Below are 15,445 nucleotides of genomic sequence, written 5' to 3'. Positions count from 1 at the left end.
GATTAGCGAAGCTACTGTGCTGTGTGTATGTGCAGCCGCCGCGTACCCGTACGTGGCATTATATGCACACGTACGAATGTGTCTACATGTACAGTACACGTGGACGTGCCACGGTGCCACCGTTGTCGAATGAACACAACGACGACCGTCATGACCGTGAAAGTTCCGAAGACCGTCCTCTTCTTGCCTTAGCGAATCCGATGAAAATGGTACAGATTCGTCCGATTCGAATAAGAGTTCTAATGATTCAGACACTGACTCGATGTTTTTTAGGGGCATGCCCTTGTTGCTGTACAGACCAGCATCAAAACACGACGGCTCAAAGTGCAGCGCAGAGGGCCGCGAACTCACTGGGCCCGGACCACTTTCATGACTTTGCTCTGGTATTTACCTTCACTTTGGCTCTCCAAATGCTCCGATATTTCGGATTTACTGGAAACAAATGAAGGCTTACTCCATCCTTGGTAGTTTTGCTACACCCAGCAGCCACACACCTTGTCGGCATGGCCGAAAATCGGGTGTTATTTCTCCTTGATTCCGAACGAAACACCAGAAAAACTTTCAGTGCCGCAATGTTTATGTACATGTATTATGATGCACGCCGCAATGCCGGTGCCGCGCCCCCGCAGCGCGGCAAGTCGCTGCCTTAACTTGCGTCATACCCCTCGCGAAGTTTTATGTTAATGAAGCTTCCCTTTGTGGGGCGGAGTAGTTTGACCAAACATGTTCACAAATTATTTTCCCCTATTTATCCCAGAAAATAAACACCGCCATACACAAAATATTGTTGAGAACATCATCCTTTATTGATTTAAGCAAAAAAAATGCAATCAAAATTTTATTTCATGTTCCCTTTATTAATCATCCACTGAGCCGTGCGTCAACTTTGGCAAAGTGCACCACAGCTGTTGCCTGTCATTCAAAAATGGAGCTCTCTGCAGTGAGGCGGCCGCGTAGTGCATCCGTGTAACTGCAGAGCGGCCCATAATTTCTTCCAAATTGAAGTTTACCGACACTGTTTCTGTTTTTTAGTATAATGTGAAGCCAAAAAAATTTACGTCTTCAATATTAGGCAGCTTTTTCTGCTTCTCATACTTTGACTGAATGGCTGGCTTTTGAAAAAAATAAATAATAAAGTAAACATGCATGTCTAAATTAATTATAAAAGTACTTCTTTTTTTTCCAGTCAACTTTCTGCATGCACCCTAAACTAATCTCTCCTTCAACAGCAGTGGCCAACATATTTTTTTGTTCAGGACAATGGACATAGAAAAACAAATTCACCAAGCACCTGTTCGCTGTCATATGGATTATGTGTGCTGGGCCTAACAGTCAAAGGCAATGATAGGGTTGTTGGATAAAATGAGTTATATCAAGGAGCAAGACTGACTTTTTGGACATACATGTACAACGCCAGTTCTGTTTCTGTAACTCCCCTGGTTAGGGTCTGCACAATTTTTGACATCTGAACCTACGATTCTGATTAGCAAATGCACTGTTTTACCCATAAACTTGTTATTAAATGTCTTAATGTAGCACCAATAAATGTAGCTTAACCCTTGCAGATTACCAGATTTGTGCCAATTGCAAATTGATCAGGGTGGCAATGGTTAAATTATTTTAAGTGTATTGTATTGTTTAAGATGCAAAAGTTAGGATTTGAAAAAAAATCTTTAAAAGGCTTTAAAAATACATTATACCCAAAATTCTCTTATACTCTATAGGCTTTAGTATAGTCCTACGAACTAAAAAGAAATCATAACAGAAAAGAGGAAAAGTTGGGGTAGACAATCACAAAACCTCAATGAATCGGTGTCGTAGAATAGTAAACTCCACCGTATAAGAAGGTTCTTTGAGAACTCGCGGACACCATGAAACCATCCAGCGCTGCATGCACTGCGTCCCGATGCTGCTGGATGGAGCACCGCTACGGCCGGCGCTATCAGGTCGACGCTCGCTCGTACTTATCGAGCTATTTCAGCGAATTGATCCCCACTATGAACCAATCTCCGAACACAGTGTCTAACTCGTTCCAAGATACTTCTAATAAGGACTCAGCTTGCTAGTAGCTGACTTAACAACATAAATTATCCATCGAAACCTCTCTCGTGTCTGTCATCATGGACGTCACCATTTTGGATTTTGATTAAACGTGAAAGCCCCGCTATTTCTTTGTACTATAGTTGACCAAAAGGGGACCAGACTACTGCTTTCCCAGACATGTTCGAAAATTTGGATGAAGTTTTTCGATATAATTTCTTGTTCCTGTGCTAGAAAAACTAAGTCAATTCTTCATGAACGTCATTTAATTATTATTATTATTTTTTTATTTTTTTAATGACTTTAAAGTGACTTTCAGTTAACAATATGAGGTGAGTCTGATTTTTCAAAAAAAATGGAAGGATTATCCAGTTGGCCCACGGCCTAACAGTGCAAGTTCATATAATCTTCTGGAACCCTTATCAGCAGAGAATCCTGGAGTCATCCCGTTCATTGAGATTATTTTGGATCTGCAGCGCTTATTTCCCTTCACCGGAGCACTGTTGCTTGACCACTTTGGTTGGTAACTTAAGAAGCGGGAGTTGGATGCTGAGTTTTGCCTTCTCCTCGACGGGTGTCGAGGGCTCGCTCAGGAGCGACTCCGTCTCCTGCGTTTCTTGCTCGTCTGGTTCCCCGTCTTCCTCTGGCCTAGATTTCACAGACTCATCATTCTTCCGTATCCGTGGAGAGGGTGGAACCTTTGCAATCTGTTGAACGAAACCCCAAAATATTTTGTTACATTAATTTTGTCTGCTTGTTTGTTGGGTTGTTCGGGTGTTTGTTTGTTTATTTTGGTAAATACAAACTGAGACTATTAACGAGCCTCTGAGTATTTTTTTGCTGGTCTCGGTCTCGGGATCAAGACCACCACTATGCAGCATATAAAATCACTGATACTAGAAAAAGGCAACACGAAAGACCAGCAGGGAGTATTTCAACCTCCTTCGTCTAAAATGTGAAACCAACACAAAAATCTCATGAACATTAGTAAACAACCTGAACTCGGCAATAACACGTTGCTTGTCTTTATAACTCACACAAAGTCATTTACGATTCCTTAAGTTAAGTGGGCTCTTCTAATTAAACATTGGCTTGTAACAACTAGCAAGCCACATGAAATGCACTTGTCAAGACTCAACTAAAATTGGCATATAAATGGAAAATAAAATATGATTCGGGATGGGATTCAAACCTATCCACACACTGGCCTGGAAAAAAAATTATATGAGAATTTATAAGGCCAAAAAGGGCTTCGGTTTCTTGTATCGAGCTTGCCCCAAAAGTGGTGCCGCGACGCGGCTTTCTTTTTTTCTTTTTTTCTTTTTCTTTTTTACTTTGCTTTCCTTCAAATGTCGGCTGATGATTGCAAATGGTGCCGATTAAATTTAGTGCAAAATATGTGAGTTTGGCGGTTTTGTGACATCATCTTACATTGAAAAAAAATCTTTTACATTTTGCCGACGTGCATGGCTATAGCGACGCGCGCGCATACCAGAAACCGGAGAACCCTTTTTGCCTAATCACGGGAAACCTTTCAGAACAGGCATGGCATCAAAGGATTGTTAAATGTATGTTTTATTAAAGACTTCATAGCTGAATCACTCATGGTTCCTTAAAAATATCTCCACGGTATCGGATTACATATTTGACAGAGTGCATGTACTTGAAGTACACTCTTCCTTTACCAAAACACAGCCCGGATGTAAGGAACTTATGGTCTTGTATAATTACATACAAGAGTTTAAAGCGAACACTAAACACAGCCGAAAAGAATAACTTAACACGCATTAACTAGTGTTGTAGCTTAGACCTGCAAGTCCGAGACCGAGACCCATTGGAGACCATAGAGAAAGGCCGAGACCAAGATCGAGACCTGGAGGTCCGAGACCGAGACCTCACATGTAAAATTACATGAAAGTAAAACATGCATATTGACACGTCAAATCAATGCCCGTCTTCGGGGACCGAAATCATGAAGTTGGTCTCAACTTTCCAAATTTAAATCAAGTGGGCCTACCATACCGTTATTACAGAACTATACAACTAATATAAGCGACAGTGGTGTGACTTATATAGCAAAGGATTCGGACTCATGCTCTTTGATCATTCAATACCAATGTGAATAGGAAAGGTGAAGGCAGCGTACCGTGCACCCCACCTATCTCAACCATCACTGCCTGCCCTCATCCCTGCCCCTTCTCATCCCTGCCTCCCCCGCATCCTTGCCCCTTATTGTTGCCCTAGGAGTGCAGACCATGAAAACAGGTCCCCGAATCGCCTAGGCCAACCGTTTCACCACAACATGTAATACATTGTCAAGTCATCTCTTTAAAACACGAAAAGATTTTTGTGACACATGCGCTTGAAGTTTTGTATCTACGTGTATTTAAGGGATCGTTAAACATGTTTTTTTTTCTGGAAAAGTTTTGGTGAAATTTGACACAAAAGTCACCTTTTTTTCAGTGGAGTGGTGCGATCATTTTTCAAAATATCGATTGGCTTCAGGACTACTATTGGGGTGGTCAATGTTTAAGGAAAACCACCCAAATGTCATTAGTCAATCATGGTTTTAATTTTGATGTAGGTCTTGAATACCCCGGAGACGTGACGATTTTCCCATTTTTAATTTCTGTTTTTCTGTAACGAGAGCATTTATAATTGATGTCTTAATGTCATTTCTTTTCACTGGTCCGCACCCCTTGGTTACTCACCCACTGGATAAGCACGAACACAATGAGAAACAGCCCACACGATACGGCGTACAGGGCAAACGTCCCCGGCGCCCCGTATCTGTTGATGAGCAGCCCTGTTGAGAAGATCCCCAGCCCCACTCCCAGGCCGTGGTGCGTGGCGATCAACAGACCTTGCATCGTGGTCCCGCATTGTGGAGGCACGGACTTGCTGAAGTATGAAACAGCCGTGGTCCACGTCAGGATGAAACACATGCCTGTTTAGAGAGGACAGTGATCAATACAATTGGCTACGTATTTCCCGAAGCAGTTGTAGGACATCAGCCTGGGGGTTTGGTCGGCATCAAATCAGGATAATAATGCCCATTGTGATTTTTGGCAATGGGTATGCACCCTGCAGTTGGGAAATGTGTGATATCATTTCAGCGTTGGCAGCTTTTTTTTGGTGCTATCACTTTTTTTTAAAAGAGGTTGTGGAAAGCTCGAAGACATTTCCGTCATTTTTCGGGTATATGTAGTCTAAGGTGTGATGAAATAAAAACGACTATTGTTTCTGTCATGAAATAAATACAAAAGGTACAAATTGCACGTTCGGGTCAAACAGCTCTCAAAAGTACCTTTTGTATTCATTTCATGACAGAAACAATAGTCGTTTTTATTTCATCACACCTAAGGCTACATATACCCGAAAAAAGATGGAAATGTCTTCGAGCATTCCACAACCTCTTTAAATGGTGGCTAAACATGTTTGTTACCACATATAATTAATCCGGTAGCAAGCATATTGGCGGCCATTTTGAAAAAATAAATAAGGTGATACCACAAAAAAAATGCCACCGCTCACACTGCAAAGCTATGATCACACATTTTCCAACTCTAGATGTGCATACCTTGATCATTTTGATACCAGTGCCCCAATTTTGGACCGAAGCTGACAGCCTGTTGGGACTGTCCGGACTGTCCAAACTAAAGTTGAGATTGCCCAAACTAAGAAGTTAGGAACGTCTCATTTTTTTGTTTGTTGAGTAGAAAGACCGACACTTCCCATACAGGTACATTGCAACCTCTTGGACCCCAAAATCAGTGTGAAGTCTAAAGGTAAAGTAATAAGCCTCTGTACTAATGACGTCACACTTTGTTTACGTGTGTGCTTTGCTATGGTGCTTAGTGGACCGTGGGCCGGAGTGCACATGTAAACAAGGTGTGACATCATTAGTACAGAGGCTTATTAATTATTAAGTTCATTAAGACTTTCAAGCCCAACTTTTTTGAGTTATTACATTGACTGAAAAGCAGTACATCTCAAACGAAGACCCAGCACGAAACGGGCGTTTTGTTAGTGGCTACGGCCGCGGCTACGGACATCACGTGGGGATCATACTGGACCGCGGTTGAGCTTTCAATTAGCCCGGCTGTCGTGGCTAACCCGTCTGCCTTTACCCGAGTGGATCCGAGTGAGCTACTCGAACGCGCCCATTGAGAGTTCCTTAAATATGATGATGCACTTTGGCAGATCGCGATAGCTCTCAGTGCGAGTCACAAACAACCTTTTACACTTAATTTTAAAGACTTTTTGGTCAAATATCTTTTGGTAAATTTTCGGGGACAGACAGACAGACCAACCGACCACCAAGTGTCATGTAGAAGCTCCTGTAAAAACTATACTTTATTTACCGTGGAGAATCTCCGTGAAGAAGAAATGCCACGGCACTGTGAGCAGCCGGAAGGCAGTAAACCGGAGTATGTAAAAGAACAGCCCGAGACTCAGCACGGGAATGTGGCCGCATTTACCGATGAACCAGCCGCTGAGTGACCCACACAGGAACTCCACAGCGGCATGAAGGACAATGAGGAGGCCCAGAAGACTCTGAGTGGCTCCTGAACAAAACAGAGACATTAAAATTCTTCGAAAACAATTGAGGATAAACGGGGACAGTGTTTTGAGGAGAATGAAATGTGTTAACTCAGTAGCATTTCCGTTTCTCCAGACTGAACCATTTCCTTTTTAATAACATTTCATAATCGCAACCGAGGTGCTGGCCAGTCTGTATAAGTTAAAGTCCAGGATTTCTTTTATTTTGGTGGGGGGGGGGGGGGGGGGGCTGAGGTTACGGAGCATTAAGTAAACACCCTTGAAACAATAAACTTCGATTTGGAATAATGTATGACGGTTTTTCAAAATCCACGTGACAACGGGGTTGGTTATCCACCTTGTCTTGCCTCTACTAACCGGTTTTCCCTTCCATTAATACCGTTCTAGGACATGTTTCTATAGCATCAAATCTTTAACGGATCCGGGAGGGGGCTTGCAACGGGGGCCATGTCCCCCCCCCCCCCCCCCCCCCCAAAAAAAAAATAATCGGAGTGAACATTTTCCTTTTTGTCTGAAATTTTCAGGAAATGAATTAATAAGTTGCGCATCTCACTCGCAAGTCATCAGCCACAAATACCTTTTTAGTTCCAATACTACAATGTGGAAATGGTGAGAAAAATTACCCCCCCCCCCCGAAAATGTGGTTCTGGATCTGCCCTCGCATCTAATTTATCTCCTTTCATTTAAAACACTCACCCAAATTTTCCAAGTGCCAATACAGGAATCCCCAGATGGCGCCATTGCATATGCCCAGAAAGATGAGCAGAACTATTACCGAGCCGTAGTGCCAGCTGAGAACTACCGGCAACACGTGACTCAATAGGTCCTGATTTCCGGCATCATTTGGACTCTCCGCATACTACAGAGTACACGTATGAAAATGGGAGAAATATGGGAAGATTTAGGTGGTGATCGTGGTAAAGTCGATGACCAAATTCGTGCACAATGCGATGATTTTAATGGGGGTAATATTTTAATTTTTGTGGTTCTTTTGAGACATGCTGACAATGATCAAAATTGCAGCGTCACATGAGAAATGTTCTCCTACAGATCAGCAGTTAACCATAAAACGCACGTGCAAAACACACGCGTAGAGTAATTTAAGTCTTATACAGCACATGCACATGATCAGGTTGGTTTAGCGGTACTTTCCTTGCTATGCCACTTGGGTGACCCGGGCTTGAATCCCGCTTGGGCCATTGTTGTTGGTGTACTCTACGTAGGGCGGCCCCAAGCGGCGTAGCCAGGGTTCTCATCAATTTTTTCCGCCCTTTTCCATCTATTCTGATAATACAAAACAAGGCAGGCCCAACACCCTCGCTTTGGTTACGTTGATTTGAATGGGAAAAAACATTCACTGGTGTGTTCATACATCTGCAGCTGGTCTACACACTGAGCCTGACATAGCCCATTCATTCGCGTTACATAATTGACCCTATACGATTGCATTGCCCGGCTCAAGCCCAAGTCGATAGTCAGTTTGTGACTCACTCAGTTACAGAGCAACCTCGTCACAAGTACTTACTTTATTTCCAACCTCGTTTCCAATAGTAAGCCCTAGATAGGATCTTTCTTCCTGTATCCTGATTCGATACCGTAATTGCCTCGTAATGGATTTATATCGTGTATACGTTGTGTTGCATTATTGGCGGGATAAGATTGTAAGATTTTAACTTGGAAAACAATCGTGGTGTCGTAACTCACGCGGCGCGACGAACTGATTCTGTTTTTACCCCAGAAACCGCATACAAAAACAAACGCGAATTCAACAAAATGACTCATTTGCATACTGCTAAAAAATTTTGCACATGCAAATGATCAAATGGACCCAAGACCTGATGATGTAATGGCTTTGATTACATTATGCCCTTTCCCATGGAAGCGAAGTCAGGACGCCTGACGAAGTAAGAACAGTCTACCACATAGGAAAGTGCACATGCAAACAAAGCGTGACGTCATTAGGTCTCAGGCCTATACCAGGGTGAGAGGGCTGGTAGTGGTGGGCGCGTACTGCTCGACAACCTGGGGACGAGATTGGTTATTAGTGAGATGTAGGAGCAAAGAGGACACTAGGCTGGCCCTGGGCGACCAGCACAAATTAAAAAAACACAAAGAAGACATCCAGCACTAACCGTAAACGTGAGGTGCAAGGCACAGAGGAGCGCAAGGAGATAGAAGCCGATGCCTGGAAGGAAAGACACACGGTAATCGGAGATGGTGTGCTCAATGCCGCAGCTGACCACAGTGGTGCGGGACAGGCTGAGAAATACTCCAGAAGCCATCGAGCTTGATATCGGTCGCAAAGAAGGGAAAATAACACAACACAATTATGAAACAAGTAAAATATATATATCTGCTTGTCTGCTTACGTTGAAATGACAAGCATTTATAAATGATTTTTTGTTATAATACGCATAATGCTTCAGCATATTTGTTTAATATAATGGCACCAACGTCGGTCAGCCTAGGCGACTTACTCCCATTGTCGTTTTCAATGCGACAATCGAGCTACATTTTGAAAATTATATTAGTGAATAAACTGTCATAATTCAAGTCGTCATTATCCCAGTCGGCCATTTACATTTAACACCTAAAACTATAAGGTATTGAAAACATGCAACCTCAGAAAATAGACTGGCGCACGAAAGAAAAAAAACCAGTCCAACGCCCGTTTAGTACAGCATCGCTCAACAGTGTCAAAAGAAATATCTGGTACCGGTCTCTATTTCTACACATCTCTCCATAGTCTGCAATCACACTACTGAAGAGGTCAGTCTTTTAAAACAGTTTGAGATGAACCAGTCTAGCCTTAGGCTTCAATTTGGAATCACTTGGCTTCACTGTCAGGTGCAAATGTTGAATCACAACAGTCTCCTTTAAAAATGTCATTGAGACTTGGCCGGTGAATTGCTGAGGACCTTGTCTTTGCCTGATGAAAATTTTCGAGATTTTTGTTTGCTGAACAGTGAGTAAAGTTGGCCTGATTTTTTTTTTTTGCATTTGGTTTATAAATCATATTGTTGATACAGAAGTGTTTTATGGTTGGTAAACCATCAATTAGTTTCGAATACACATCTATTGTTTACATAATAATTGAGCTAAACCATGGTAAAAACAAGCTTAAAATTGGCTAAATAAATATTTGACAAACGGCGCCCCATACAAGGTTCAAGCCGATAACCGTAAACTCGCTCATCTGCGCATATTGGTTCTTCTCTTGGGCTTTTTTATGAGTGGGGACACAGAGTAGATATTTTTTGTGCATCTTTTCTACATTCAACTAACAAAACACCTCCGATATGGCTGCTGTGTGAAAGGTTCTTTCATTAGGATTATTCTCAACAATTCTCTCACCAAAGTCCCCATCCCAAGCAGCCAAAACCTCTCTGCCATCCGTACTGGTCAACGTTTCCCTCCTGACGGCGCAGCTCGTCGAGCACGGCCACGTTTCCTTGGCACGCCGCGCTGAAACGGATCACATCCTGAAAACTGCACACCAGGAAGACAACAACGAAGAGTACACTCAATCTCCCTTGCTCGTACAGCCAGCTTTGGTTAGCGATTAGCATCATGTGAATTTCCTCGGGCAAAAGTTTGGAGTTGGGGAGGCTTATATTTAGATTGAGAAATTCCCGTATTTGTTTCTCCATTATGTCACAACTGGGAACTTCAGGTGGGCGGTGTAACATCACCAGGATTACGAGTACCACTGCACTGCCAAATACGCTAGCAATAAGGACGAGCTTGCGGCAGCGGAATCGGTCGGAAGCTATGGCGATGAACGGAATGGCGACAAACCCAAAGAATGGCCTGAGAGAGTTCATGAGGCCAATATCGGCGGGAGAGAATCCTAGTTGCTTATAATACAGAGAGATGTAAGACAGATAAAAGCCAACTGATCCCCAAAATGTCAAGAGGAACAGCTTACACACAAGCAACGGTAGATTCACTCGGAATCGTCCCTGTTTGGCTGGGAGTGACAACGCTGAACTTTCCGACATGTTTCAATCTAGCTGGGTGATTGCAACGAAACTGTCAGCGTTTCAGAAGTAGTGTATCTTCTCGGAAGTTTGAGCAACCAGCGTTCTCGTCAGCTTAGCAGAAAAGCTCGGCACTTCTTGTTCCAGTATGATTCTCGGTAAGATCTTTAAAAAGTATACATAATGGCGCACCACCCGAGCACTCAAACATAACATCAAAATGATCGGGTCAACTACGTCTGCACGTCTGTATCACACGCTACGGTAGAATAAACCCGCACAATTTTAACAAATAATGGCACTGGCTGGCTGACAGCAGCTATACAGACTGGTTGACAGCAGCTATACAGATAATTCATGCAAGGCACAACACACACACACTACATTAACTCGCCGGCTAGCCTTGAAACTATACGAACATTTCTTTTGGCATAAATTCCCCCGTTAAGTAAAGTTTGGAATTATAATAGGGTAGAGACTCGCATTGTATATTTGTTGCTTTGAAGCTAATTGAATCGTCCTGAATTAGGTATTCAGCTGGGGGGGGGGTCGAACACAGTCGAAGAATAATCATCTATCCAAAAGTTTAAAAATAACCCATATTGTTTACCCTCGCTCTTCTGCTGGTTTGGTTTTTTAAGCTTGATCAGCAAAAAGAAAATGATGACCGGCGGAGGCGACCTGCAACCTAATTTCTCAGTAATGAGTCAAACAAAATAAAATAACTGAAAAATAAAATCAAAAAGGGACGGAGACTGAGTCTCTCCTCCATTTTCTACAGAATTCCAATTATATTGCATGTAAGTACTTTACATAATTGGGGATATATTTTGGCCAATTCCCTTGTCAAGGTGCCGACGCCAGAACTGCTTCCAGTGACCAAACTCTTCTGTTGTAGAAGTTGACGAAAGTTGCCATCGATGACCAGCATGTCCTGAGTTTATAAGCCTTTTCGGAGTTCCAACTGCGCATTCGCAACCTGTGACAACGCGCATTATTTGTCTCAAATGGCCTTTGACAACATGGCGCCACTGACTTTACAAAAAGGCTGTTTGTGCATTGTGGGTACTGTCAAAGGGCATTTGAGACAAACAATGTGCGTTGTCACTGGTTACGAATGCGCGCAGTTGGAACTCCGAAAAGGCTTACTATACCCCTTTTCTTGAAGCTGTTGAGGTAGATGCACCCCTGTTTGGGTTGGCCTTGAAACATACAGTATCAACACCAGCTTTTAAAGATAATAAATACATTTGCAAGCATAAAAACCCCAAAATAACCAAATTAATATGAAATACCTTACTTGACCGTATTGTGAATGGCAGTCTCAAGCATCCTGTAAAATCATGTCGCCTGGTATGCTGTCATTTTCAAGAATATTTGTATTACTTTCCAACGATGGTTGGCAACCACCGTTGGAAAAAAACTGACTTTTTTCAAATACTGCCCCCAATTTACCAAATCTAGTTAGTCCACACTAGCCTTGCTTGCAATCAGTTACACAATTGTTTAATGGGTGCAAGCTAGCTACAGTCTGGTTCCCTGACCTGACAATTCCCCGACGTCTGTAATTGCTCCATTTCGCCCGAAGTAGGGTCAGGGAACCAGACTACACGAACAGCATTTTTTTCCTTCGTTTTTTTCCCCAGCATCTATGAACACAAAACTTTAAACAGATCAGTGTAATAATATTTGCTATAAAATACTAACCCCCAAATCCATCCATTTCTGAAAAATACAGAAAAAGGAAATGTTGTATAGTATCTTCAAGGGCATCTTTCACCATCTGGATACTTTGGATGACACCTCCGGATGGTAAGGTTTCGAGTATGAAAGCAGGAGCCGAGTCATTCTAGAGTTACCATTGTATAAGAGAAATCCTGTTAAGGTATATTCCTACAAAGTGCGTGGTGGACGGAGATTTGTGTTTGCTGGAAACTAGCAACTTCGAGTAGAAGGGTTTATTAACTGACACATGTTTATATTGATAATTGCCAATGTAGGAGAGTACCGTAGATTTCAAAATCTTCCGGGGGCATGGCTCCGGATACCCCCCCCCCCCCCCCCAGCACGCCTTTTCTCTGGGCCCCTCCATACATATCTACCCTCACACGTTTCCTGAACAAAACATACACATTGAAAATTTGTTAAGAGACAAAACTCCATTTTTTACAAAAAAAAAGCATGGGGTATGCATCTTTTACCCGTTCATAACCCTGCGAAATATCCAAGAGGGTCTACGAGCGATAGATTGTCCGCTTTGACTTTCATCGCGCCTTGCATGTGTTCTGCCGTCAGCATCACGAGACCTTGAGTGAAGTAATCACCGTAGAGTTGTCCATCTGCAGCCGAACACGCAAATTGTGTGGGTAGGGGTTACGGTTAGGATTAGGAATAGGAATATGTGCAGTCGGAACATGGAGGGGTAACTCTGCAAATGGCGTGCATGAGTCTGAGAAGTGGAATTTCTTTTCGTTTTTTGTACGATATGCTAATTGGCTCGTTGCAGCGCTTACGTCAGGTTATGCAATCAAGAATGTTCACCTAATCTCCTTTATATAGAGCTGATTTGGTTCTAAGCATTCATTCTCGGCAAGGGCGGATCCAGGGGGGGGGGGCCAAAGGGGGCCATGCCCCCCCCCCCCAAAAAAAGATGAAACCAATTTTTTTTTATGCGACATCGCAATAAAGGCAGGCAATGAGTACACCACCATCTTTTCCTCAAAAAAACATTGGTTAAAGTGGTCAGAAATTGCCTCAGATCGCACCACAGGGCATCTAGAATCCAAAAAAAATTCGGGGCCCTCAAGCGGGCCCCGAACCCCACGCCGTAATATTTTTGACCCACTTTTTGGGGGAACCAAAATTTTTTTGGGCCCCCCCCCCAAAAAAAATTGTGTTCTGGATCCGCCCTTGATTTCTCGGTCAAGCGACACACCCTGCTTCACCAGACTTGCCCACCCTTCCCAACCCATTTAAATAAACTCAATTAATAATGGAAATCGGTTCAGGGGGAGTGCACCTCCGCCGAGGGTCCGGGTTGCACCCACGTTTCCCCCACAGGTTTTTTTTCGTGGTCACCGAGCCAGCAGGCCAAAACCTGTTACGCCGACACTCGGCATCGAACCGATAACACTCCTCAATCAAAAATATTTCTATCAACAAATAAATAACTCATTCGGCTATTTGTTGCCAAAAAATTGCCGATTTGCGGCTTTTTGCACAATTTGTCGCTTTAAATCCAGGCACTGAAGAAATGTTTCTCTTTGAAATTGTTAACGTTCCATTTTTGCAGGAACATATGTTTATATAAACAGACGAATTTGTTCGTCATTGTTACCCGTACTGTTGGGTGGTCTTTTTCACTTTTCCTCTACAGAAATATGGAACAACTATACATCTACCCTCCGCGACTCATCCCTCCGTGAACTGGCAAACAGCACACTGCCGTCTCTCTTGATGTCAGCAAAGGCCGAATCCACCACGACCAAGTACAAGGCTTCATGGACAAGTGGGAGACCTGGGCTTCATCAAAACCAGAGATTACCAAGTTCCCGGTCAACCCATTCCAATTTGCACTCTACATATCGCATCTGTCATCCACCGGATCCAAGTCCACCGCCGAACTCGCTGCAGCAGCAGTCAAATGGGTGCACAGTTTGGCTGGTCTACCCTATCACCAACAGACAACAGCATTGTCAAGATGGCACTGCAAGGCTTCAAAAGGCAGAACTCTTCACCGACCATCCGGAAAGACCCAATCACACCGGACATTCTGACAAAGCTGCATATCAACCACGGTCACTCCTCGGCAACACTGGCAGATCTGCGCATCCTGTTTGTTTGTTTCATTTCTTACGCCGGATTCCTTCGCTTCGATGACATAAGAAACATTAGCAGAAATGACTGTACAATATCTTCAGACCGTCTTACCATACACCTTTGCAAATCCAAGTCTGACCAATTTAGGCAAGGGACAGATGTCGTGATCGCTAGAACTTTCAAACCGACTTGCCCAGTGCTCGTGGCCGAACGGTATTTTTCGGCTCTAGGCGATCCCAACAACTCAACCTTACCGGTGCTTCGCAGATTTGTTGCCACCAAGAAAGGCCTCACATCGTCCACCAAACCACTCAGCTATACACGCACACGCGAGATAGTACTGGACGCTCTACGAACCATCGTCCCCGATGTTGCCACTTACGGTCTTCACAGCTTGAGATCAGGCGGGGCATCTGCTGCCTTCAACGCAAACGTTCCTCCATTCCTGATATCCAAACAGGGCAGGTGGAAAACGGAGAGCGCCAGCAACGTATATTTTCAGTTAGACAAGTCGTCTAATTTGCTTGCTACTAGGAACCTTGTCATTTAAGACACAAGCCTCTTTTCCGGCTTAAAACCGATTTGCGGTTGGAAACATTTTCAAGTCTTACTTTTAAGTATTAAAAAGACTGATTGAATACTGTGTAATAGAAAATTGAATTAAATTAAATTAAATTAAACATTTAATTTAGTCTTGCAAGTAAAAAAAAAAAAATGATGCACGGAGAAAATAATCCGATGCACAAGAATAACTTGTTACTTTGATTCGTTAAATAGAATGCTTTTTCCCGAAGATTTCGTGAAACCGTTGAAATGCTATTACGCATAATTTAAATAACGAATTACGATATTGAAGAATATTAAACATTGTTCAGAAGATTTTGTAGAAGAAATGTTTAAAACGATACCGTGAATAATGTTATTAATGGAATTATAATATAGAAGAATATTAAACAGCAGGGTTCGCTCACGACCGATCCCAATGTTCACCAAAGCAAACCTAAAATTGTTGTCATTTTCCTTTTGTCCAATGAATCGTCGCA

At 42.9% G+C, this 15,445-nt stretch overlaps 2 protein-coding genes across 4 annotated transcripts; one reads left to right on the top strand and one right to left on the bottom strand.

The window, feature by feature from the left end:
* Nucleotides 1-1,417: 1,417 nt before the first annotated feature.
* On the bottom strand, nt 1,418-14,747 carry LOC119743082 (major facilitator superfamily domain-containing protein 6-like). 3 transcript variants are annotated; one of them, XM_038219429.1, is made up of 6 exons: nt 14,657-14,747; nt 8,736-8,889; nt 7,300-7,462; nt 6,405-6,608; nt 4,752-4,987; nt 1,418-2,747 (listed from the first exon to the last, which is right to left on the bottom strand). In XM_038219429.1, the coding sequence occupies exons 2-6, from the start codon at nt 8,883-8,885 to the stop codon at nt 2,520-2,522; spliced, it is 981 nt and encodes a 326-aa protein (XP_038075357.1). In that variant the 5' UTR covers nt 8,886-8,889; nt 14,657-14,747; the 3' UTR covers nt 1,418-2,519. The 3 variants fall into 3 exon arrangements, with proteins under 3 accessions (XP_038075357.1, XP_038075356.1, XP_038075355.1); XM_038219428.1 differs by lacking the exon at nt 14,657-14,747 and adding an exon at nt 12,785-13,013; XM_038219427.1 differs by lacking the exon at nt 14,657-14,747 and adding an exon at nt 9,958-10,885.
* Nucleotides 14,227-14,952, top strand: LOC119742768. The gene has a single exon (XM_038218938.1). It carries the CDS (start codon nt 14,227-14,229, stop codon nt 14,950-14,952), a length of 726 nt encoding a protein of 241 aa, XP_038074866.1.
* Nucleotides 14,953-15,445: the final 493 nt, after the last annotated feature.

The sequence above is a fragment of the Patiria miniata genome, unplaced genomic scaffold (assembly GCF_015706575.1).
Source record: "Patiria miniata isolate m_02_andy unplaced genomic scaffold, ASM1570657v1 HiC_scaffold_6, whole genome shotgun sequence".
Classification (NCBI taxonomy): Eukaryota; Metazoa; Echinodermata; class Asteroidea; order Valvatida; family Asterinidae; genus Patiria; species Patiria miniata.
Note: the sequence above shows the minus strand (reverse complement) of the source record. Positions and strands in the feature narration are given on the sequence as shown.

Bases quoted from the DNA above. Each gene is read 5' to 3' on its own strand.
- LOC119742768 (XM_038218938.1), top strand. From the start codon at position 14,227: ATGGGTGCACAGTTTGGCTGGTCTACCCTATCACCAACAGACAACAGC.
- LOC119743082 (XM_038219427.1), bottom strand. From the start codon at position 10,604: ATGTCGGAAAGTTCAGCGTTGTCACTCCCAGCCAAACAGGGACGATTC. The intron at 7,463-8,735 runs GTTAGTGCTGGA...TGTACTCTGTAG, and splicing joins CCTTGCACCTCACGTTTACG to TATGCGGAGAGTCCAAATGA. The intron at 4,988-6,404 runs GTAAATAAAGTA...CTCTCTAAACAG, and splicing joins CTTCACGGAGATTCTCCACG to GCATGTGTTTCATCCTGACG.